General features: G+C 62.5%; 2 protein-coding genes across 4 annotated transcripts in view; one reads left to right on the top strand and one right to left on the bottom strand.

The window, feature by feature from the left end:
* Positions 1–25,028, top strand: part of BOP1 (BOP1 ribosomal biogenesis factor) — a 109,265-nt gene that overhangs the window by 67,448 nt on the left and 16,789 nt on the right. The window lies entirely within an intron of this gene.
* SCX (scleraxis bHLH transcription factor) lies at positions 1,982–12,950 on the bottom strand. Its single transcript, XM_074942912.1, has 2 exons — positions 12,164–12,950; positions 1,982–2,563 (listed from the first exon to the last, which is right to left on the bottom strand). The coding sequence occupies exons 1-2, from the start codon at positions 12,683–12,685 to the stop codon at positions 2,525–2,527; spliced, it is 561 nt and encodes a 186-aa protein (XP_074799013.1). The 5' UTR covers positions 12,686–12,950; the 3' UTR covers positions 1,982–2,524.

The raw sequence follows: 25,028 nt of genomic DNA, 5'->3' as shown, positions 1-25,028 counted from the left end.
GCCTGTCTTTGCGGCTGCAAGGCCAGAGCCCGGCTCAGCCTGCGACGGCCTCCTGTGCCAGGGAAAGGCCGTGCCAGGTGAGCCCACCCTGCTCTCTGGCCCTGGCTTGCCAGGAGCAGACATCCCAAATCCCATCTTCCTCTGCACTGATTTACTGGGAGAGGGAAGCCAGCAAAATGTCCTCCCCTGCCTGGCCCGCCTGCGTCCCAGCGCTGAGCGTTCCTGGCCGGCGAATGTGTTTACCTCCCACTCTCACTTGCCGTGGCGTGGGTTTTTCCCCTCCGATGCTCTCCCTGGCTCCTCGCCCCCACATGGGACTGTCCCGAGCTCACAGGGTGTCTGTTTCCTTGGCAGTCGCCCTGGAGCGCGTCGGCTCTCGGAGAGCAGCCCTGGGGAGCGGGAGCCCTGCTGGGTGGGTGAATAGCTGTGGTGGTTGCTTCCTTTATATTTGCGGGCCTCGTCTCTTCTGCCCTGTGCCAGAATGGGACCAGGGGTGGGAATCACCAGGCTCCTCCTGGGTATGTCACAGCCCGGGCTGGAGTCTCGTTAGACGCCCCTTCTCCCCCTTTCCATTCTGACGTACAGACCCTGTGAGCTAGCGGGAGGTCTGTGCTGCGGAGGCTCGCGGCCTGGACTTGTCTGTGTTGCGCGCTGGCAGCGAGCGGGGCGCACCATGACAGGCTGGCACCGAGGTTATGCTTGGGTAGGGATGGCAGTCCCAGCACAGTGTCCCTCTCTCTTTCCCTGGCTGCAAGCCAGGGCCCGGACTAGCTAGCAGAGAAGCAGACCTGCCAGCTTTAGCCATGCACCTCTGGGGTGAGGCCAGGGCTTTGGCGCCAAGACCTTCAGCCCCATCCCCTCTCGGGGCAGGGAATGCTTTCCTGCCTGGGGTGGGTACTGGGTGCCCTGGCCCAGCCCAGCTCCTGTCCTCCCCCACGACCACCCCCCATGTTGTGTGCTGCTGCTCCCCTGTGGCCTCACCTTCTCATTTCCGGCCTCTCGCTTTCCTTCCTACGCCCACCCGCCTGTCCTCCTCCTCCTCCTCCTGGCCAGTCGCCCCCGGCAGAGCCTGGCTCCGGGCAGCGGGGTCACTTGTGCTTTGAATGGCTCCCACGAGAGGCTCCGTCTTTGCCAACCTGGAGCCTTGCAGAGAAAGGCTGATTTAACTGGGAATTGGTCCTGCTTCGAGCAGGGGGTTGGACTAGATGACCTTCTGGGGTCCCTTCCAACCCTGATATTCTATGATTCTATGAAAGGTGGGGGCCATGAGTGCTCTGGGTAAAGCACATTCCGGCTGACTACGCATGGATTAGCCCCCGGGATTCAGATACACCCCGGTGCTGTTGGCTTTGCGGTTCTGCTGGTGACGTGAGTGGGAGCCCAGCACTTTCTGCGGCCCCCTGGCTCCAGGGGTGCTTCCCTCCAGCCTCTCAGAGCCAAGGGGGGCCAGGGGTAGCTTTGCAAACCAGCAGAAAACCCAGAGCCCCTCACCTGCTGCCGAAGAGGCTTAGAGCACAGTCTCCCGCTGCAGCTTTTGCTCTGCCTGGCGCTTTGAACTGATCCTGCCGCAGCCTACGTGTGTAATTTATTTCCCCAGGAAACTCAGCTCAGCTGCAGCATCTGGTTTTCACTGAGTCCCTGCTTTTTACCTTGGTCTCCAGCTGCATTTAACTGGGCCATATGGGGACCAAACAACTCGCCCTGGGCCACACCACGGGTCTGCACTGAAGGCCCTGCTGGCTTCCGGTCCTGTACTGTGGCTACTTGCTTCCCTAGAGCAGCAATGCCTCTGTGGCCGGAGCCTGGGGCTGGCTGGGGCCGTAGAGCTCTGTGAGCCCGGGGATTGGGGGAAGGCTGCGAGCAGACGCTGGCGCAGGGAAGCTAGAGGTTTATTGTGTGGCGCCGGACAGGGCTTGGAAGGAAGGGAGCTTGTGCCTCATCTCTCAACCATATTTGTTTTAATTATACAAATTACTCCGGCTTTATATTATTGTATCAATGACATGAACCACCAGCATGTATTGATCAAGCGCAGCACCTGGGACTCAGGGTACGGGGCAGGGTGGAGGAGCGGGGTATTTTGTACATAGTTTTTTCTAGTGCTGCTCAACAAAACCCGGTGAAGGGCAGTGTCCTCACTCCCTCCGCAGGAGCGGTCCTGGGTCATTCCCCAACATCAGGGCAGGGGTCCCGTCCAGGGAGTCTATAGATCAGCTTTTCCAACCCCTCTGGTTCACTGGGCTGGAGCAGGCATTGTCTTCGCTGTCGCAGCCGTGTCCCGGTGCCGCCGGGCATGGTCCTTCGAAGTCCTGCCATCTGTGGAGCCTCCTGGAGCTCCCAGGTCCCTGTCTGCCATCTGCCACCACAGCCTGGCCAGGAAGATGTTCGGTGTGTCCGGGGTCGGCGCGTTCCCCCGGGTGCAGCTCTCCGTGGCAGCAGGGGGAAGGCAGGAATGTCTGTGTCTTTGTTTGGTGTGTGTGGCTTTTCCATCCCTCCTCCTTCCGCTCCTCCTTTCCAAATCTGTCTAGCTCCGAATCGCCGTCTTCCTGTCTCGGTCTTTACTCTGCAAAGGGGTGGGGGGAGAGGCCGAGTTAGAAAAACACACCTGGTCTAGGAGCCTGGCCAGCACCCCTCTTCCAGCAGGCATCGGCTGCCTTCGCCCCCGGGGGGTCTGCTCTCCCTAGAGAAGCCGTGGAATGGCTCCCATTGTGTTTGCCCTGGTTGCCATGTTGGACATTTAAAGGCATCACCTGGCTACACAGACCATCTGCTTCCCGGCTTGTAGGAAGTGCTCTGACAGCCCAATTCGCCCTGTTCCCCTGTCTGGTCTCGCTCTGCCCACGATGCCCGGACTCACCTCCCTGCCCCGTGTCTCTGCATCATGTCCCTGTCTTTGGCTGCCCTGCTGCCCACCTCCCCTCCTGAGCGCTCCCCCAAGTCCAAGAGCAAACGCAGTGTGGTTACTCCGCCAACCCTACAGCAAACTGTGGGGCTGACAGAGCCCCTCTCGGGACCCAGACACCCCCCCCCCCCCCCCCCGGCATCCTTCCCTGCATTCTGGTGCCCATTGATCTCTGCTGGGGCACGTGGGGCAGCTGGGTCAGGCCCTGACGCTGTGCTCCGTAGGGCACAGCTCTGGCCCTTGATTTGTCTGTAAAGCACCTTGCACTCAGTCACAAAACCGGCCCAGGCGCAGCCCCTCCTTCCCTTCCCTGGGGGTGGCCAGCGAGTAATCGAGAGCGAGCGAACCACTGGCCAGGGCAGGCGGCTCAGCGAGTGCTCGCTCTACTCTACCGCTGCGCTTCGCTGCGGGGAGCGTGTGCACCTTGGGTGCGTCTCACCCGCCAAGGGCCGTGCCCCGGGGGTGGGGAGTCAGGTGGCAGTTCTGCATCTTGGCTCTGCCAGCTGCGGGATTCTCCCGTGTCCTCCAGCTTTCGGCAGGGTTTGCTGCACCGCCGAGGCACCCCGGGTACTGCACATGCAGCCTCTGTTCCGCCAGGGGATGGGGGAGGAGGAAGGGGGGCGTTCAGCTCCAAAATGGTCAAATTAAATTTCCCAGATGTTCAGGCCCCAGGAGTTCTTGTGCTGTCTGGAGAGGAAATGGGGATTCGGAAAATCCCGCCTCATATTTCCTCCCCTATCACCTTGCCTTTCCGCTGCCATTAAGTGCAGCAGGAACAGTAAATTACAGGCTTGAGGAGCTGGCCCATCTTGCAGATCCTGGGGGGGAGGAAAAGGCATCCGGCCGCCATGCACCAGGAAGGGGCGCCGGCTGACTCAGGGCTCCGGCTACCCCGCTGGGCATTGGCGAGTCCGGGCCGCATGCTCGTGTCCTTAATGTTCCACCTGCAGGAGGCCTCTGCAGTCATCCGTAGCCCAGCTGCTGGGCCATTGGCCACACAAGCCCAGCACTGTCCCAGCCCACAGCTCCCCACGGCTCTCTCAGGACACTGTGGGCTAACCAGCTATTTGGATTCACTCCCCACCCCCAGCAGCTGGGTCATCATCAGGTGCCAGGGCTCAGCAAGTGATTTAATGCCTGCTGGGGAGTGTCTGCCAGGTCCCAGCTCTGCTCGGGGAGAGCTCCGATGCCAGCTTCGCAGAGTGTGGGTTTCCCTTACGGGGCTGCGGGGGCCATGGCCTGTGTTTGTGTTACCCAGAGAATAACAGCAAATCACTTCTCAGCACGGCACCTGTGAGTTCTCCTTCACGCTGGTTACCCCCAAACCCTTCCGAGTCTCCCCAGGTCTGTTGGCTGTGAATCCACCTACACCGTGCCGTGATGGGGAGGGTGCCGAAGCTGTTCTGGATGGACAGGTCCCAGCCCTGTCCTGGGGAATTGTCAGCCTTCCCGCCTCTGACTCTGGAGTTGGGGGAGGCGGGTAAAATACCCACTGGCCGCTGAGCTGGCGCTCAGGGGTGCCCCCACCACAGATAGGGGGCGGTAACCAGCTCTGGCTGCTGAAAGGGTCATTCAGCCTGGAGCCAGCGCGTTCCTAGCCAGGGTCTCTCCAGCACCGTCCGGCTGGGATGAGGCAGGGGTTCTCTGGCATTGCAAGGGCGTGGGGTGTTGTCACCGGTAATGTGCAGGGCTCTGTGCCCCCTACCCACCCCAGTGCCTTCCGAGGGGCTGCCAAGCTCTCTGGGCCCATCACAGGTTGTAGGTTCCAGGGCATCTGCTCTTCGGGCCGCCCAGGTCGTCCTGCAGCTCTGGCTCAAGGCGCAGGTGCCCTGAGGAAGGGGCCTCCCTCCTCCAGGAGTCTCCGGGCCACAGGTACCAGCGGGGAGGCCAATGCCCGGCTGACTAGGTCTGTTCTGGGCACCCCAGGCTGGGGCAGTTCCAGGGTTAATCATTTCCCTCCTCCAGTTTGTCTACCCCTCTTTGGAGGGGTGCCGCTGACACAGAGTGGCAGGGGGGTAAGGTCCATGCCGGCTCTGCCAGTCACCTCAGTCCTGTCCGGCTGTCCCCTTCCTGGTCTCTTCCTCCTTCTGCCCCAACTCGCCCGATGGCCCTGCACGGGGAAGCTGGGTCAGAACAAAGCGCCCCACCTTTGCTCAGAAACTCCTCTCGTTTGTGCCCCTAGCTCTTCAGGGGGTGAGGCTGGTTCCTCAGCTTTCTGTGCCACTTAACCTCCTGCCAAGCTGTGGCCCCATGCAGCCGCTCCTAGAGACCCAGCAGCTCTGGGGTGGAGCTTTCTGGGCCAGCCGAGCTGCAGATACAGAACCCCTTTGTGCTGTCTCTTGTTTCTCTTGCGGTGCCGGGCCGACGCCCCTCTCGTCTGAGGGGATGGCGATGTAATGGCTGCGTACCCGCGACGGGTGCTTTGTGACGGGCTCTGCTGGTCTCGGTGCCGGGGTGCTAGGCAGAGCTGGCCTCTCTCTGCATCCCGGCCCATCAGTTCCTAATAGCGGCTGTCGCTGTCCAGTTACCCTGACAGATGCAGGGCCCATGGCAGCTCCGCTGGTCTTCCACATCCCAGCCCTTTGCCCTGCCCTGAACTGTCCGGGGCGCCCCACTGGGCAGGGGACTGATGGGCTGGGAGCTAAGTGATAGCCTGTTTCCTGATTTAGTGGGGGATTGGTCCTGCTTTGAGCAGGGGGTTGGACTAGATGACCTCCTGAGGTCCCTTCCAACCCGGATAGTCTATGATTCTGTACCAGCTGTGGTGTGAGGACTGGCCATGGGAAGGCTTGGATGTGACCCGTCTCTGGCCCCTTCTCCACTCGCCAGGGCCTGTGCACTTTCTGGTCACGTTGCGGGGTCTGGGCTTACACACAGTGAATCTGCATCCCACACCTAGCATCTGACCGGGCTCGCCCAGCCCCACCCGCCCTCAGTGGCAAATCAGCATCATGGAGCCCCGCACGGCTAGAACCCACAAGCAGCTGCCCATGCCAGCTGCTCCTGAGGCCCGTCCCCCTGAGCCTGGCTAGGAGCCCCCCTGCTGTGAACGGGGGGCGTGGTGCCCGCCCTGGGCAGTGTGGAAACAGCGCCGACCTGCATGCCATTCCTAATGGTTTCCAGAGCCGTCAGCTGAGCCCCCACCTGTCTGTTCGGTCAGATATGGCCCATCCAGTCGCACCTCTGGACTGACTTGGGATCCATGGTGCATCGGGGGTGGGAGGGGTGTCTCTTCGGTCTTCCCATGTCCCTCCCAAGGGCTTAGCTAAACACAGAGCCAATCAGAAACTGCTTTTCGCGAGTAACTCCCTGTGTGGACGTGCTTGTTCCGGAGTAAGGGGGCCTCGCTTGTGAGTACATGGCCCACTGGCATAGAGCCCTGCCGGCGGAGCAGCCCCCAGTGAGCCATGCTTTCCCACCTCGGGAGGGCAGAGGGGCCTGGCAGAGCGGGACGCCTGGCTCTGATGCTCTAGCAGGCGTGGAAGCAGATGGCAGAGTGGTTTCCCCAGTTGCCCCAGGGGCCAGGCCTCTCTCAGGCTAGGTTCCCAGGGTGGAGGTTGTTTTCCAGCCAGTGGGGAAGGTTGCAGGGAGCGGGGGCGCAGAGTGCCTCTTCACCCCCTGAAGTGGGTTTTCCAGGCCTTATTCTTGCTCCCGGCCTTTCCTGCTCCCCAGCGGCCTTTAGAGGCTGCTCAGTTCCCAGGATCTCCATGCTCCCTGGAGTGGTGCCCCGAGACCTTGCTTTCCTGGCTGTAAACTCTGCATGCGCCCCCTGCTCCATCTTTCCAGAGCAGATGGTGACTCTCCACCGGACCGCAGAGGCTGCGGTGCTGCATTGACTGGCTCCGAGGAGAGCCTGCGGCTTGCCTGCCCCAGGACCTGTCCCTGCCGGCGCTCTCAGCCATGCTGGCGTGTGGCTGGGATCTTGCTGGGCCTGAGGCATGGGGCCTTCCCAGGAGCAGCTTCTTTCCTGAGCTGGTGGCAGAGCCAGGCAGGCGCCTTCAGCCAGGGGCCCGGCAGGGAGCTGCGGTTCTGTACAGGTCAAATCTGCCCGCAAATCAGGCCCAGCAGGAATCGTCCTGCCCCCGCCCTGGGTGGCTGCAGCCCAACGGTGCAGCGCTGGCCAGAAGCAAAGGGAAATGGCCTGTCACTGGCTCAGCTCCGAGCAGCACAGAGGGTCCCAAGGTTTGGTGGGGACACGCCAACCAGCTCTGCCGTCACTCCGCCGGGGCCTGAGGACGGAGCGTTGGCAGCGTCCCTTTCTAAGTCCCTAATAAACCAGCCAAGGAACCTGTAACACTGCTTCCCCTGCTTGTCCTTGGGTGCTCAGAGCCATTTCCCTTCAGCTCTTCGGGGTTTGCTCGTGTACCACAGTGCAGTGACCCAGGGCCCTAGGAATTCCCATGTCCCCGACGCCGTGGTAGCGCGGCTCCCTGGGAGAGCAGGGGGCTGTAAGAACATAAGAACAGCCACACTGGGTCAGACCAAAGGTCCATCTAGCGCAGTGTCCTGTCTTCTGACAGTGGCCAATGCCGGGTGCCCCAGAGAGAATGAACAGAACAGGGAATCATCAAGTGATCCATCCTGTTGCCCATTCCTCGCTTCTGGCAAACAGAGGCTGGGCACACCATCCCTGCCCATCCTGGCTACTAGCCATTGATGGACCTATCCTCCAGGAACTTATCTAGTTCTTTATTGAACCCAGTTATAGTTTTGGCTTCACAACATCCTCAGGCAAGGAGTTCCACAGGTTGACTGTCCATTGTGTGAAGAAATACTTCCTTTTGTTTGTTTTAAACCTGCTGCCGGTTAATTTCATTTAGTGACCCGTACTTGTTGTGTGATGGGGGCTGCAGCCCCCAGAGCAGGCGCAGCGCGTGTGTGGAGGTGGGAAGGAGGTGCGCTCTTTACCAAGAGCTGAGCCCTGGTTTTCCTCTCCTCGTGCTGTGCGCACAAGACCCAGACAAGTAGGAATGCCATGCTTCATGTTTTCCCATCGCTCCCTCCTGCTCTGCGCATTCCCTTAGCTCTGCGTGTGCGCCAGGCAGCAAAGGGGGGGCAATCTGGCACAAGCCGTGAGCAGGTCGCAAAGCCAGACCCTCCTTCCCAGACCCCTGCCCCGTTAAAGAAGTGGGAGCTGCAGCCATGTGTTGGGGTGGGCAGGTCGGGGAAGCACAGGGAAAGAGCCAGCACGCCTCCCGCTTCGGCCCTGGCCTCCTGCACATTGGAGGCTCAGTCCCAGTGCAGCGTACGGCCCTGTCCTGCCCCTGCAGCTAGATCTGTTTAGAGAGTGGCCTGGGTCGCCCAGCCCTGCGTGAGGCGGTGTAGCTGAGCGGGGCCTGGCCTTTTGGGGGTGGGGGTTAACGGAGGATCTTTGCCGTACGGGAACGTCTCCTGCCCTGGGTGCTGAAGTGAGAGTCTCAGCGCCCCCGTGGGAAGCCACGTCACCCCTTTGTCGGTCGCGCCGTTCATCACGCCTGTGGTGGAGACGCGGCAGGAGCGTCAGCTGGTTTGTGCCAAGTCCCAGCCCCCGGGGGGTATTTGCAGCTGTTTGGGACCCTAGACCGGCGTGGGTTACCCTGCCTGAGCTCCTCCCAGGCTTCACTGAGTGACTCCTGCCAGCTAGCCAGGGTCTCTGCTCCGTGTGCCGCGCTCTCCTCCCCCGCCCCAGCCTGGAGCCAAGCCTGCTGGTTTCCTGCAGCCCCAGCCCTACGTGCCAAGCTGCTCCCTTTTCGTTTGGGGTGAGGGTGCTTGGAGGAGTGAGGGCATAGCTAGCCAGGGCCCGGGCCCTCCCTGCGCCTTGCATCCAGCTCCCGCAGCTCCTGTCCTGGTGGGCTCACTGCCTCCCCGCCTGCCTCACAGAGCCGCCAGTGGCAGCTCTGCGTGTAGCCGTTTACAGGGGGGATTTTGTACTTGGCATGTACCAATAAAATAAATGTAAAGGTCTGTGTACACGGGCACATGGGCAAATTGCCCTCCCAGTAGGCTCTGCAATGAGAGGAACTCATGTGAGTGAGAAACGTTTTCTACGTCAGAATCTCTGAGCTCTTCCTGCCCGTGTCTGATCCCTGGCATGTGCCCGGGCAGCGGCTCTGGTTTTTAGAGTGCATGGAAAGTGGGTTTATAGGGAGCTGATTTCTCCAGAATGTGGATAGCGTCATCTTTCTAGCACTCAGCGGCCAAGAGAGGTCCCTTCCACTTAGTGTCAAGCAGGCAGGCAGGTCCCCAGGATGCTGTCTTTACAACTGCTGAGAAGATTAATTTCACTTCCTTGCTATGTGCTGAAAACCCTGTGACTGAAGACTTGGTCTTTGCTGCTGAAAGCGGTGGGGAATTTTTAGAGCAAGATAACAAGCCCAGAGAGTTCTCCTGTGGTAAAATTTGCCGTGGAGACCAGGCAAGATCAGCACTTTGCCCTCACCAGGGTTCCCCTCGCGTCCAGCAGCGGGATAGCTACCCTGCTATGGCAAACACACCTTTCTCCGGCCTACGTGAGAATCCAGCCAATGGCCAAATCTTAGAGAACTGTCTCGAAAAGCTAAAGGTCAAACGAGGCTGCCGCTCTCCGATCAGGGCTCGGGCATAGCTGTGCCTTTCCGTGCCTCTGGGCATGGGGTGGCTAGGCATGCCCAGCGTGGGGTTTGCCCCAAGGCGGGCGGCTCTAATGGGCCGTGGTTTATAGGAATCGAGGTGACGGGGTAGTGCCAGCAAGAGGGGGAACTTAGCGCTGCATGAGGACGGACGGTGGTACGCAAAGCACAGGGCTAGTCATTAGAAGGAGGGTCCGTCGCGGCTCTGCTGGGTACCAGGCTTCCCACTCTACAATGGGATCTTGCCGACCTGCCTCGGGGGCTGGGCTAGGAGGCTGGAAGTGTGTGGCGGTGCTCTGAGATCCGTGGCCGCAGGGCGCTTGAGGTGGGCAGCGGGGGGTGGACTGATTACCCTCAAAGCATGGTGCTTTATACCTGTACTGTGCTGCTGAGAGTCCGTCTCTGTGACCTGAGTCACTGCTGGGGGGGGCCTCTCTCTGAGGACTGAGTGGAAGTGGTCCCTTGCTGTCTTGTCCACCCCCCACTCGTTTATGGTAACGGGAGGGATATTTGTGGGCTCTCTCCAAGGCCCCCCCAGTTGCTCATGAATCTCCCTTCCCTGTCGCCACCGTTTTCCGGGTCCCCAGAGGCTCCGTATGGGCCCCCTGCCCTGGTCAGATTGGGTAGGGAGCCGCCCCCGAAGCCCCTCTGGAGTGTATCAGCTTGGTGGGGGGGTTTCAAACCCCCCCGGTTGCCGAGCAGGACAGATCTGCCTGGGGTTTCCTGCCTGTTTGCCCCTCGGGTTTCACTCTTGACCTGCCATGCTGCAGCCTCCAGCCCCTGAGCTAGGCTGCTCTGTAGCCGCCCGCCCCCGCTGCAGGCTCCCTGGGGTGACCCGGGTGCTGGGACTGCCCCTTCTCCTGCCCGACTCCAGGCTGACTTTCTCAGCCCATCACTCGCTCCCCTGGGGCCCCAGGCCACCCTGGCAGGCAAGTCCTGGACTTATGTTAATGACGAGGAGCGAGAACTTCCCACCTGCTCCCTTCCAGGGCTCGAGCACCTTGGGGCAACCTGGGCAGGATCCTTTTAAAAAAACCTCTCCCTGGGGGCTGGACATGACTGCGTCCTCTGCAGATCCGCTCCCCTCCCTGCCCCTCTGACTGGGGTGTGCCCCAGCCCCAGGGCTCTCACCTGCACACTGGCCTGACAGCGGGGCCCCTTGATGCTCCCATTGTGTGTGGCAAAGCCCTGCCCAGGGTTTCAGAGCTGTTCTTCAGGTCTGTGCTGTTGCTCCTGCCTCTCTCTCTGCTATGCTAGGGGGGAGCGGGGGAGCGCCCACTTCTGCTGGGAGAGCTGGGGGGCAGCTGGCCCCACACCACGTCTCCCTGCAAGCTGGTGGGCTCGGTTGCGGGGCCGCTCCGGCTCCTCGGGGAGTCCCAGCCGAGCAGCTGTTGTGGGCGTGTGTGCCTAGTCCAGCGAGTCTGGGACCTTCTCATCTCCGCCTTCCCCCTTCTCCGGAGGAGCAGAGGCCTCGCCATCCTGCCCTTGACCCTGGGCTGCGGAGCCACGCTGTGCATCCCAGCCAGCAGCTAGCAGCCCGACTCCGGGGGCAGCAGGTGAGTGCCGGGCATGTGAAATCACTGCCAGAGGGCAGGTACCAGGCAGAGGCCACGTTCCCTCAAGTGTTCTGCCCTGCCTGGGGAGCTGCATACCCGCCACAGCTGAGACCTGACCTGGGAGACCAGAGGAGAACCGCACCCACACACTGGAGCTGACTTAGCCAGGCCCTGCTCTGCGTGCCAGGGAGCAGCGTGGCCCAGGCCGGTTGGCATGGCTGCTCTTTCTGCAGGGACATGGGTCCCTGAGCAGCCAAGAGGGGCGCGCCAGAGTGGGGCTTCTCAGGAGCATTCTGGGGGCATTGGCTTGGTATGAGCCGTTCCAAGTGCTTCTCTCTCTCCCCCCCCCCCCCCCCCAATCAGGTGTCTGTCCAGCTCCCCAAAACACCACGCTCGGCAGGCATGCACTGAGCTCTCCAGGGGCTGGAGCTGGCTAGCAGGGGCCCTCGGCTCCCTCGAGCGGGTGGGGCAGAAGGGAGCCTGTGGCTGAAATGCTTAAAGCCCTAGAGATGGTCCATAGCGGAGACCGGGCGAGTTCGCCTCCTGGCGTCTGCCTGTGCAGTGCTAATGAGGAGACCTCCCTCTGCAGACACTCTCTGGATTTAAGCTCTTTATCCTCAGCCGTCCCCTGAGTCTGTGAGCTCCTAAAAATTAATCTCTAGCCCCCAGATAGTCTCCCCCTCTCGCTCCCGCCTCCACCCCCTAGCTCCCCCCAGCTAGTAAGGGCAGGAGTTAGCAGCCGCCAGCGGGGGCTTTGGAGAGAAGCTAGGTATGCCGGGGGAGGCAGCGGGATTGGCTGTGTCTCTTCCTGCCTTGCCCGAGGGGTCTGGTTTGCAAGATCTCCCCAGCTAGAGTCAGGGCAGTTCCCAGCGTCACAGGGATTTCCTCCTGCTGGCTACGTTCCCGCTCTGGCCCTGCCGTCTCCCCCACGCTCGCGAGCGCCCATCGATGGCAACGGCGCTGAGCTAGTTCTAGCCGGAGGCGCCGAGCGTCCCCGGGGCGGGCGGAGGGGCAGGGTCCGCTCCGTGTTGGGTTCTCACTGCTCCCCCGCCCTGCCTGGCTGAGGACCCCGGCGCGCCGCCCGAAGGCGCAGAAAGAAAGGCCGAGCAGCCACTTACCAGCTTCCTCTGGTTGCTGAGGCAGAAAGTGCAGATCTGTTTGGGCTGCGAGTTCTCGCTCTCCCGCAGCGGGGGGCTGCTGCTGCTGCTGTGGTGGTAGAAGCCTGGGGTGGTGTGGCAGGGCTGCCCGTCCCCGCAGGCCTCCCCGAGCAGCAGCACGTTGCCCAGGTGGGAGATGTAGCTGGAGGCCAGCCGCAGCGTCTCGATCTTGGAGAGCTTCCTGTCGGCCGGCTCGGTGGGGATGAGCGTCCGTAGGGCGGTGAAGGCGGTGTTGACACTGTTGGTGCGGTCGCGCTCCCGCGCGTTGGCCGTGTGGCGCTGCCGGGGCTCCCGGTTGATCCGGTTGGGTTTCTTGCCGCTCCGGCGCTTCCCGCCTTTGAGGCCGTAGGTGCCGGCGTCCAGGTGGTAGGGCTTCTCCTCGGAGCCGGAGCTCTCGCTCCCGTTCTCCTCGTCCTCGGAGAGCATGCTGATCTCGGGGTAGAGGTACCGGCTGGGGGCCGAGCGCAGCATGGCAAAGGACATCTCGGGGCGCACCTGGCAAGGGCAACGGCGAGGCAGCTCCGCCGGGAACGGGCTCCCCAGAGTTCCTCCGGTCCCAGAACAGCTCAGCTCCACTCGCTCATGCTGCCTCCGTCGCTGAAAGCTCTGGAGCCCCGAAGCCGGCGAGCCGCCACCTGCCCCCAAAGTCTGGAGCGCCTCCGCTGGCTTTCAGAGCAAGATCCGGCTTCGCAGCAACGGGATTCCTTCCCCTCCGCTCCTCCAGCCTCGGCGGCCCAGAAGGGGTTAAGTCCCCTCACGGTAACAGCTGGCGTTTCCTTTCTGCACACATGTGCAGCTGAAGGCGCTGAGTGTGGCAGGAGCCGGGAGCTTTATAGCACCAGCCAGTGGTCAGCCAGGCCCCTCCTCCTGCTCCGCGCAGGCAGAACTGGATCCCCGCACATTCACGCCTACCTGAGCTGCCTCCGGCTGGGGCTGGGGAGCGTTAACCCTGAGAGCACGGGCTGGGTGCTCGGCCCAGCCGGTCTGTGGATTTCACGCGTTGACTCCCGGCCTCGACTCTGCTTGGAGCGCGTGCACACGTGTGGGTCTGCACCGTGGAGACGGACACGTGTGCGCGCAGAACCGTGTGTGCGTGTGCGTGCGAACGCACTCTGCCTCTCTCCCCTGGGGAATCTGGCACATCCCGATACCCCCGTGTCCGATGTGAGGCCCCGTCCGTCCTCGGGGAGCCCTCGCGGGGGTCCAAACGTAGCCTCCCCGCCGGAGGTGGCGGCTGGGTGGGGGTGGTGCCATACAGCAGCCTGTGGGGGCTCGTGAAGGGAAGGGGGTTCCCCCCAAGTGTGATGGGGGGGGATGGGCTGGGAGCTCTCGGGGAGAGGGGCTCTGATTGCTGGGGAACCGACCCCGCTGAGGCTCCCCCTGCTCCCTGCAGTGTGACCAGATCAGTCCTGCTGCTGCTAATGGGGCAGAGGGGAAGCGTTAACCCTCGAGGAGCCAGCCACTCGCAAGGGCTGCGCAGAGGCCACGGCTCCTGCTCAGTGCACGCTGGCCCCTTTAAGTTCCTCCCTCGATGCAGAGCTTGGCCTTTATGTCTCCATCAGCTGGCTAGACGCCTGCCGGCCTGGAGCCCCCTCTTGTCCTGGGGACACGGGCCAGGAACACCTGTTAAAGGAACAGACCTCGGAGGCCAACCCGCTACTTCCTTCTGTGCACCAGACTTGCAGCACACGCCAGCACGGTGCGCACGCCACGGTGTGCCAGGGACACGGGGTCCCTGCGGCAGGGATCAGAGCCTCAGCTGGGCGCCAGGACTCGGTCGCATCCTCAGGGAGCTTGCAGAGCTCTGGTGAGCCCCAGGCCCTGCCTCGCTCCAGGAGGGTGGGTGCTCTCCACCTCACTGCTGCCACCAGGTGGCTCATGGCGGGGGGCTGTGTCCTGGTTGCAGGGTCCTGAGCAGCCACGGAGCAGTTAAAATGTGCCAGTGTAACTCCCCCTCGCACACACCCACCACCCCTGGGGCAGCAGAGGGGCCTTCCCAGCCTGCCTGGGGGTGTGCTGGGCCCGCAGTGAAGGCTCCTCAGCTGGAGGGGAAGGAGAGGCAGGAGCTGAGCAGGTCAAAGCCAACCCCTGGGGTCCACCCCAGGCAGAGGTGGATTAGGGGCCAGAGCAAGTGGGGGCCCCTCCCCACCCCTTTGGCCTTCAGTCCCCCCCGCGCACCTGCCAGGGAAATGGGGTCACGGTGCAGGGGTTTCCCCTGTTCCACGGCAGGAGCACCGGGCAGTCGGGGTGTAGGCGTGTCCATTTTTCTGGGGGCCCCCTAATTGGCAGGGCCCCCTGGACACGGGCACCGTTGGCCCATACAGGAATCCACCGCTGACCCTGGGAAGGGAGGAGAAGCCGGAGCAGTGGGCCAGGCTCCCTACGGGGAGTCTGCCAGGGCTCCAAGTGTGCACCTCCCCACGGACCTGCCCCACTGCTGGGGGTCGTGCGGGGAGGAGGGTGCAGACAGCAGGGGAGGACCCCGCCTTGCTGACTTGGGGTTCAAGTCTTGCTGTGACCGGCATCTCCAGAGGAAAAGGCCAGAGACAACACTGGACCCCCTCTCTGCAGTGGCTGGGAGCCAGCCCGTCCCTTGGGCTCCAGCCAGGCACTGGAGGCTGGGGCAGTAGACTCCCCGCTGCGGGGCCGTGTCTCTGCGCGTGCTGCAGGGCCCTGGCTCCCGTCTGCAGAGTGACTCTGCCTGAAGGCCAGGCCGCTTAGTGAGTTCCCAGGCTGGGGTTAACCTGTGCGTGGCCTCCCGAAAGGGAGAGCCCTTTTACCGGGCCTGGGGCCTGTACAGAGAGCTTGGGGCAGCCGTGAGGGCTCGTGGGATGCTGGGATATCGCTAGGGATGGGGGGTGCCCAGAGCTCCTGGGCCGGACCTGGCTTGCAAGGACCAGATTTTTACTGGTAAACGTCGATAATCCCAGACTTCACTGGGCGCACCCCCACCGGCACCAGGCCCAGCGAGGTAGAGGAGCAGGGCTGCCGGAGAGCTCGCTGACGGCTGGGTGTGGTTTGCATGTGAGGCTGACAGTCGCCATGTCTGCTGCCAGGACATAACTATTATCTGACTTCCCCTGACCCCCCGTCTGAACCCCACTTCCCTTGCTTAACTGGGAAAACGTAAATCCATGACGAGCTGAACAAGTGCTTGGAAATAGACAGTGTGATGAAGTGGCATGGTTCTTAATGTTTCCTCTGAATACTGTAGGGGTGCCTCAGTTTCCCATAGGCATTTCTTAAGTCTCTAGGTGGTGAGATAAGGGGGTGTAATTGTTGCAGAGCAAAGGGCCAGGGTACATAAATGGCCAACATGCTGTCTCCTGGCAGCTGATGGCCTGGGCTCTTCCCCCCTGCAAGGTGAGAGCTAAAGGGTTGGAGAACAAAGGAATCAGGTGACCTCCTGGCCTGGGAAAGGGACAAAGCCCAGAGGAGGGGGGGCTGGGGAGAGTTTCAGTTTGGGGCTGGCTGGGGACAAGGAGTGAAGGGAAGATGGGATTGTCTGGCTCACTGCCCCCCGAAATGGACCCGGCTGAGGGGTCCTGTTCTCTGTACCTACAAGCTCTGTGTTAGCTCACGTTCCTGTCGTCTAATAAACCTGTTTTCCTGGCTGGCTGAGAGTCCTGGCTGCGGAGTTGGGGGCAGGACCCTCTGGCTTCCCCAGGACCCCGCCTGGGCAGACTCGCTGTGGGGAAGTGCACGGAGGGGCAGAGGAGGCTGAATGCTCCGAGGACAGACCCAGGAAGGTGGAAGCCGGGTGAGCTGTGTGTCCTGCAGACAGGCTGCTCCCAGAGAGGAGACTTCCCCAGAGTCCTGCCTGGCTTCGTAGGGAGCAGTTCCAGAGCATCACCTGGGGACGCCGGGACAGACGGCTAGCCTGCGTCAAGAAGCTAGTGACAGGCATTGTGGTGACTGGGCGGCAGGGGCCGCACATCGGGCTCAGCCTGACAGCGAAACGGGGGCAGATGCAGAGCAGCCGTGCAGGCTGGGAAAGCTAAGCACACCCCCGGAACTCTGCTTCCTCCCTGCAGGAAAGGCAGAGCCCCCCAGCACGCTCCAGTCTGGAGGGCTCGGGGCCCAAGCCCAGTCTTCCCGGCTCAGCTCATGGGCTCTGCCGGAGCTGCCCCAGAAGGTGGTCCCAGCTGGAGGTGAGTAAACTCTGGCAAGGAAGGGGTAAGACAGCAATGCAGAGAGTGGGGTGGATTTCCAGGTGTGGGGATGGGGCCTGTGAGCTGTCCCAGGGCGGCTCTGCACCCTGGTTTCCCTGTCTCCAGTGCGGGCTCTTGTCTGACACCAGGCAGGGGTGCAAGATGGGTGCCCTCTGGGGTCTGTCTGCAGCTCAGCCCAGGGGTGCTCTGGCCTCTCCTGTCTCTAGGGCTCAGAGCCTGCCAGGTGGGGCACCGTGTAGTGGCCAATTGCTGGCGAGAGACCTCCCCTGCTGCTGGCCAGGCTGGCCCCTTTGGGAGAGGGGCCGGTGCAGTGGGCGTGCTTTTTTCTCTAGGCCTCCCTCCCTGATCGGCCCCAGGCTGGCTTCTCTCTAGTGACTTCGTCCTGGCCAAAGCTCGGAACTGACGTTCGAGCTTCAGTCACCTGGCGCAGCATCGACCACGCTCGTCTCCTGGAAGTCGGTTCCCCCCTTGGCTTCCACAACTTCGTCCTCTCCTGGTTCTCCTGCCTCTCTGACGCTCCTTCAGCGTGTCCGTCGGAGGCTCCTCCTCACCCCCCTGCAGCCCACAGGGCTCCGTCCTTGGTCCCCGTCTCTCCCGGCTCCTACTCACACTCACACCATCCAGCTCTGTGCTGGGACTCGCAGAGCTGCCTCTGCCCCAGACCTGCCAGCTTCTGTCTCAGCCCATCTCTCTTTCCTTGTGGATGTCCAGCCATCACTCCCCTCAGCAGGGCTCAGACAGAGCTCTTCATCGCCTGTCCTCCCCACAGCCTCCCTTCTACCCCACCGTCCTGCCCGTCACGCCAGCCTGGAACCAGGGTGTCTCGAGGCCTCACAGCCAGGCTGTGTCTGAGTCTTGCCAGTTCTTTCTGTGGAGCATCTCTGGGATCCGGCCTCTCCCCTCCGTCCACGCAGCTAAAACGCTCCCCCAGGCTCTCACCAGCTCACGTCTCGATTAGTGCAACCTCCGGCTCTCTGGCCTGGACAAACGCAGCCCGGCCCTGCCCGGCAATGCTGCTGCAGAGCTCCTTCTCCCAGCCTGCTGCTTGGACCGGGTCACCCCTCGCTTCGCCTCCCGCTGCCGGCTCCCCTGCTCTGCCACGTCAGACACGAGCGACTTTCCTGCACCGTCACGGCCCAGCCCCACCCGACCTGTCACCTCGTTCGGTGCCGTTCAGTCCAGGCTGCCAGCCTCCGGCGCCCACGGCTTACATTTTCAAACAAGCCCTTCCGTGCTTCTCCCAGGTGCCCCCCCGGTGCTGTGGGATCGTTGCTGGTCCGGGGGGCCTGGTAGGACTCTCCACATGAGACTCCAGCTGCGACCCTTACTCCTGGGGCAGAGGGAGACGCCCGTCTGGCTCCGGCCTAGTGCTCGGTTGGCCCAAGGGGCGCCCCCACCCCAGTGCTGATAATGGACTGGGGAGGTCTCCGGCCCCTTTACTACCCACACAGTTGGAATCTCTGTCCATGGCTCCCCCAGCTCAGGGCACCCGCCCCCCCACCCTGTCCCATGAGCCGCGATGCCTGGGGCAGGTCATGCCCCCTAGCCCGACATGGAGATTGTCGAAACTGCCCAAAAGAAGGCTGGGGTGGTCACACTTTGAAGATCACAGAAATGCAACTCCCTCTGGGGTGAATGCAGCCGCTGTGTGTGAGCCATGCAGCAGCCCTACGCGCAGGTGGATTTAAAGAGGCTGGCGTCCGATTACCAGCGCTGGAATCAGGCCAGGACCTGGAGCTAACACACTGATTTCCAGAAACTCTGCCTCTTTAACAAGCACAGATGCCAGGATGGGTCCCTCACAGCACCCCTGGCACCGTCCTGCACGCTTCAAGCAACTGTCTTACCATCCCCCTGATTCCAAATATCAGGCGAGTCTGTGCCTTTTACATGCTCCTCTGGAGACTGGCGTGGCCTAGCAAGGCCCTGCGGGGCCTCCGCCTTTGCCGTAGAGTTAGCGAGGCCCGCTGTGTACTGTTGCCACTCCCGGAAAGCAGAGGGTCGCTGCTGTCTGATCAGCAAGGCAAACGAAGTGCAGCTCTTGGGTTCCCAGCAGGGATCCGGGATCCCTGTGTCTTTGTGACCAGACACTCTTCCTGGCCCTTCGCTAGTCGCTTGGCAACCTGACCGCTCAGAGGGAGTGGGAGAGTCTGCGTCCCACCCAGGGCCTGGTGTGGGACCTTCTCCATGGGAGGCAGCGGCTGTGCGGCAGTGTCTGGTGGAGTCCGGAAACTCCCTGCTGGGATCCCTCCCCTGCCCCAGGTTTTAGCTGCTGTGTGGGGCGATGCCTTTCGGGCTGCCTCTCTGGCTGGAGGGGTGCTTGGGGACAGTCCCCGAGGGGGCAGCTTGGATTGCTTCCTCGGAAAACACAAATGGGACCAGGGTTCTGAGAAAGCTCCCCGGTGTCTGAGCCTTTCCCCACACCCAGGCAGGAGTGAGGGGCCCAGGAGCTGCAGTCCCTCCCTGGGTGGCAGGGAGCATGGGAGATGGATGGCCGTTACCCCAGCCAGCACGCCCTCCTGTTGGGCAGCCGCCAGTTCTATCTAACCCCCTTCTTGCCCCGCTACCGAGCGTCGTTCTGAAGGGTAGGGCGCGCTCAGCCCCCTCCCTGGATCCTGTTTTCCTCTCGTCTGTCTGGCCCTGCAGCCCTGAGTGCCAGCACCAAGCCAGGCCTGTGGGCTGTCCGTGGCTCAGAGCGCTCGCCCCGTCCCCTCTCCTCCACGTGGACCGGATATTTTCAAGAGAATGCTGGGGAAAGAATCTTTCCTAGGACGCTTTCCAGCTGCCAGGAATGTGCGCCTAGGAATGCCTGGGCCCGCCCAAGAACAACTTCCAGCCGTGAGGCTGAGTGACAGCAGCCTCACGCGGGGGCTGCCGGCCGCGCCGCCCGCTCGCTCGCTCGCTCGGGGATGTGTTAACTACACAGGGCGCGGCCGAGGCCATCTGAGAGCGAGCGTTTGCTACTGCTGGCTGCCGGGCCTGCTCGCTAGAGGGATGTGTGCCGGGGCAGACCCGCTCGGCTAGTGCTGAATGGGGCTTAGAACGGTTAGCGACACGCAGCTGGGGGGTCACAGCTTGGCTGCATCCCAGGAGCCAACTCCTCAGCACCCCCACGAGTGCCTGCCTCTGCCTGCAGCTCTGCCCCATGCGCCGGGTCTGAAGCGCCGTCACAGGGCTCAAGGTGCAGCGTCTCTGGCTGGCCCCTTTCCTCCCAGGGGCGTCCCCTCTTTAGCGCAGGAGAAGAAGGCTGCATTGTGGCACTTGGGGCTACGCTGCAGCCCCTCCAGTCTGTTAGCCACCTCCACTCCCAGGGCAGAGATCCTCCCAGCGCAGCCTGATCCCGGCCGGTCCGGTCTGTGCACCATAAGCACCATGCACCGCCTAACGCTTTGGGGGAGGGGAAGTGGTCCCAGAATGGGCCAGCGTGAAGCATAGGGGCAGTATAGGGGGCTGTGGGCTAGGACAGGGCTGCAGGTCAACAAGGACACACACTGGGGCTGGTCTGTGAAACCCCTCACTCGTCTGTGGGGCCAGGAGAACACTGGGACCATGGGGCTTGTCTTGGGAGGGGAGGAACTCCTGATACATAGATATTAATGTTCAAAGGGACCATTACGATCTTGTCTGACCTGCGGTCCAGGGAACTCCCCGTGTCTCCTGCCTCCAGCCCGTCCATCTCTCCTGGCTGGACTAGAGCAGATAGTCTAGGAAGAGACGCCCAGGCTGGATTTACAAACTCCAAGTGGTGGAGAATCCACCGGGCCCTAGGTGAGCTGTTTCAATGGCCCTCGCTGTTACAAATCTGCATCGTTTCCAGTCTGAGTTTTTTACCTTCAGCTTCCAGCCCCTGGATTTCCTGCCAGGCTAAGGAGCCACCTGTTGGTGGAAATCTCTTCCGAGTCGGTGCTTGTGGACCACGATCACGTCACCTCTCAGCCTTCTCTGGGATAAGCTAAACAGACTGAGCTCCAAGTCTCCTTGTGACTGGGTGAGATCAGGGTCGCTGCTTGCCCTGGCTCCATTCTCCAGCCTGCAGGGCCCAGAGAAGCTCCTTGCATCTCTGCTCCACCGCACCCTCCACGGGTCTTCAGTTTCGCTCTTTGCTGAGGTCACCTTGGGCCCTTTTGGGTCCTCCCTGCCTACTCTGAGGCAGACACGCATCCAGCAAGCTCTCTGCCCGCATCTCAGCCCCCCTGATTTCAGCTGCTGCCCGGGATCAGATGGGCTCCCGGATTCCCATCTCTTGCTCTGCAGAGAGTAGCTGGCTTTGCCCCGGCACCTCACAGTGCCGTGTGCTGGCACCTCTGTAAGCTCGTCCTTTGAGAGGACACAAATCCGCCTGAGTTCGGCGCTCTCCTTGGCCTGCCCAGCCGCTCCCCAGGAACCTGCGAACCAAGACCATGGTCAGCCATCGACGGGGCATGTCACCATCGCGTCTGCAGCTCCTTCGAACGCGCCGAGCGCTGGAGCGCTGCCGTGGCCATGCTGCCCTGCCTGGCTGCTACCTCCAGTGCAGGTATGCCAGTGAGATCTCCTCCCCGGGGCAGATACCCACGGGTGTGCCCCACCCTGGGATCGTCTGGGTCTCGCTGCACCAGCTGCAGGGCACATTGCCCAGCTCATCCCCCCCACCAGGAAACAGCCAGTGACAGCCTCCTCCCTGCCTCGGCCAAGGAACGACAGCCCCCGGCTCCCCGCCATTGGTTTGGTTCTGGCGTTGGAGTCGGGGTCCGAGGACCTTCCCCAGGAGCTGCTGCTGTGTCGTTGGTCCAGGGCCCTCTGCTCTGGGACCCCCCACCGCCAGAGGCCAGGGGAAGCCAGAATGGGCACAGGGCGCCCTGGTCCCCTCATCACTGTCTGCAAGCAGCATGGCCAGGCTGCTGAAGAGGACAGTGCCGGGTGGCGAGCTGGAGCTGCTGCGGCTCGCTCTGTGCCCGTCTCCTCTCACCCGCCCCAGCCCAGGTACCCCGGAGCACGGGGGCCGGGCAGCGTAACACCCACGGTCTCTGCTCCCCTCGAAGCCGTTGTTTCTTCCTGCGTGTGCAGCAGGCGGCTCCCGTGGCCCGGCCGTTCCTGAGTGGGAAATTCCTGGCCGAGTCCCAGCGGGGCCGGAGCACGTCCGGTGCTGACGTGTGCTTGGAGCGTGATGGATGTGGCCCCAGGGGCTGCTGCTCTGCCTCCGCGGGGCCCCTGGCCTCTTTCCTGGGGAGGCTCTGTTGTGCTGCACGTGTTTATGGGGACCAGATGGTGCAGCCGAGTGAGCGTTGCCCCTGACTGCAGAGTGTGGGGCGCAGGTCACGTTCGCACCTTCCTCCCCGGGGGGGTGCGACAGGGGGAGCCACGGAGTCTGCTCCTCAGCCCAGCTCACTGGCCCCCTCCTCGCTGGGCAGCCTGTGCCCCATAGAGCCTGTGCCCTGCACCACCGGGGGGCTTGGTCCTTAAACACCCCTGCTTCGCTTCCTGCCCCGGAAGCTGCTAATTGGGGGCTGGCTATGCTCAACCCCGGGCCCGCCAGGCACCTCCAGAGGGGGCGAGCGGGAGCCACCTCTGGCCCCGCGCCTGGCCCAATGCAGAGAGCCAATGGGTGGGTTGGAGGCAGGTCACAGCCATTGGCCTATTGAATGCAATGGGGTGCTGTCCTGAGCTCCCCGCAATGACAGGGCACCAACTACCTCCCCCCGCTGCCCTCTCCTTTAGATAGTCCCAGCTGGGTCCCAGCATGCGGTGCTCCCTTGACCGAGCGGCGCAGCTGCATGGCATGCTGGGACCTGCGGCCTGTGTTAAGGACGAGGCCGGCCGCGGGTCCCATGGGCTGCGCTGGGCTGAGTGAACGAGGGTGTGCTGCAAACCCCGGAGCGGCTGGGAGGAGGGGGCTGTCCATGTTCTCGGTACGGTTAATTGTGTGTGTTCAGAGGCACTGCCAGGTGGGATCAGAGCCGAGGTCCAGCTAGCCCGGGCTCCAGGCTGTGATGGGGGCCAGCCCCAGGGCCTGCAGAGGAAGGTGCAGGAGCCCCACTGGAGCAGACGTGCGACTCTCCCCGCACTGCGTGCACGTGTGTGTAACCCAGCGGCACGGCCGTGGTCGGTCTGTCTTTGGACGGCCGTGTGCGGGCATGCTCATGTGTGTAACCCAGCGGCACGGCCGTGGTCGGTCTGTCTCTGTGCGGCCGTGTGCGGGCGTGCTCGTGTGTGTAACCCAGCGGCACGGCCGTGGTCGGTCTGTCTCTGTGCGGCCGTGTGCGGGCGTGCACGTGTGTGTAACCCAGCGGCACGGCCGTGTTCGGTCTGTCTCTGGGTGGCCGTGTGCGGGCGTGCACGTGTGTGTAACCCAGCGGCACGGCCGTGGTCGGTCTGTCTCTGGGCATGTCTGCCCGCGTGTGTCTGTCTGTGCAGGCGCAGGGGGAGCGGGCCTGGCGACTGAGGCCTGGGAAATGAGGCACGCTCCTGTGTGAGGGACTGGTGCTGGAACGTGCGCGGCTGACCAGCCCCGGCCCCTGCCCCTGTCCCTGCCCGTGTGTTTAACAAGCCTGCGAAGGCCAGTGGGGGACCTCCCTGTGCTGCGGGTAATGAGCGCTCTGCCCTCGGCTGCAGCCTGGCCATGGTTCCAATCAGGAAGCCGTTAAAGGCCTTTAAACTCTCCCTGGTGGGGTCAGTGAGGCGTGCCAGGTGCTTACCTTGATGTTGTTTCCCCGGCAGGCAGCGGAAGGCTGGGAACGCTCTGCTGGCCGAGGGGGGGTTGCAGGCATATCGCCCCCAGGGCTCCTTTGTTCCCTTTACATCCGTAGTGAGCAGGGATTGCTCTGTGCTGCTAATGACCCAGGGCAGGATGGGAGCCCCCGGAGCCATCTGCAGCCTGCAGAGCCCTGGGGGAGGGCACCACATGCCCAGCATCTGCCCAGGGCCTTTGGCATCCTTTGGCCTGGCTTGGCTGCTGGCAGCTCTGGGGCTGTCAGTCTCCCCCCACTGCAGGGACCTGTGGCTCCGTTCCTCCGCCCAGGGCTCTGCATGCTGCCGGCGGTGTGCTGGAACAAACGTGGCAGCCATGGAGCACGGCATGGGGGAGCCAGGCGCACTGGTGGGTCACAGCTGGGATTTGCTGCCCGTCCCCTGGGAGGGCACAGAATGGCTTCAGTTTCTGGAGAGAGAGTCTCAGCTGGGCGTAGGACCCTTCTCCATGCCCATTCCCCTGCAGGGCAGGCCAGCTGGGGCGAAAGGATGGGGACTGGCTGGGGAGAGTGGAGCCGGAGGGCATGCCAGCTGCCGGGGAAATGATGCCTGGGGTGTTTGCAGCTGACCTGCTGAGGGGTGAGGCCCGCAGGCAGGAGCCTTTCCTAGGAGGCTCATCCCCATCTGCACTTGTGTTGGCTGCAGAAGTTTCTGCAGAGAGGGTGCTGACGCTGCGGCCGGCTGTCTCCTACACGTGCACCGGTGCTCCCAAGAAAGCTCCTGGCGCACCCTGGGCTGTCGAACACGGTCACAGCCATCTTTGGGACCCTGCAGCCGGTCAAGCCGATAGGTCCCTGCGGGCCTTGCGCCATCTTGACCAGGGTTTCTCAAGGCAGGCCCAGCAAAAGGAGAGAAGCGAACCTGGGTCTCTGCCCAGGCAGAGCAGAGCAGAACGCTGATCTGCAGCCAGCCGGAGGGGTGGGTGGGGAGCGAGGGCTGCCAGCCGTCCAGGTTGCTGGGGTGGAGGCGGGGGCGGGCACACAGGTGCAGTAGCACGTGGACCGAAGGGGGAGGAGGTGACGGTGGTGCTGTGATGTGCTCAGACGGCGGGATGGCATTACACACGCTCTCCAAGAACAACCGTATGCAGGGAATGCTCACCGAGTGCGTGAGCTTCTGGAGGGCTCCCCCAGGGATCGATGTTTGGCCCTGCGCTAGTTAACACTTCGATCCGTGACCTGGAAGAAAACATCAAACCATCCCTGGTTCCGTTTGCCGATGACTCGGAAATGTGGGGGAGTGGCAGATAACGAAGAGGCCAGGTCACTGACCCAGCACTTGGGCTCGCTTGGTGAACTGGGCGCAGGCAAACAAAAACGTGTTTTCATCTGGCTAATGTCAGCGTAGCCCTCTGGGGACAGAGCAGGCCGTACTTCCAGGATGGAGGGCACTGTCCTGGGAAGCAGTGACTGAAAGATTTGGGGATGGGGTGATGGATAATCAGCTCCCAGTGCAACTCTGTGGCCAAAAGGGCTACTGGGATCCTTGAATGCATAAACAGGGGAATCTTGAGGAGGAGCAGAGAAGTTATTGTACCTCTGTATCTGGCCCTGGTACAAGCGCTGCTGGGATCCTGGGTCCAGTTCTGGTGCCCATGGTACAAGGAGGGTGATAAATTGGAGAGGGGGTGCAGAGAAGAGTCAGGAATGATTAACTGGTTAGAAAGCCTGTCTTAGAGCGAGAGACTCCAGGAGTGCCGTCTGTTTTGCTTAACTAGGAGCTGGTTAAGGGGTGAGTTGCTCACAGTCTGTAAGTACCTACATGGGGAGCACACATTTAATCGTGGGCTCTTCACGCTAGCGGAGAGAGGTCTGCCCTGATCCCGTGGCTGGAAGCTGACGCTAGACACGTTCACACTAGACGGAAGGCGTATATTTTGAATAGCGTAATTAACCCTTGGAACGCCTTACCAAGGGGGGGTGGATTAT

The sequence above is a fragment of the Natator depressus genome, chromosome 2, assembly GCF_965152275.1.
Source record: "Natator depressus isolate rNatDep1 chromosome 2, rNatDep2.hap1, whole genome shotgun sequence".
NCBI classification, from domain to species: Eukaryota; Metazoa; Chordata; order Testudines; family Cheloniidae; genus Natator; species Natator depressus.
Note: the sequence above shows the minus strand (reverse complement) of the source record. Positions and strands in the feature narration are given on the sequence as shown.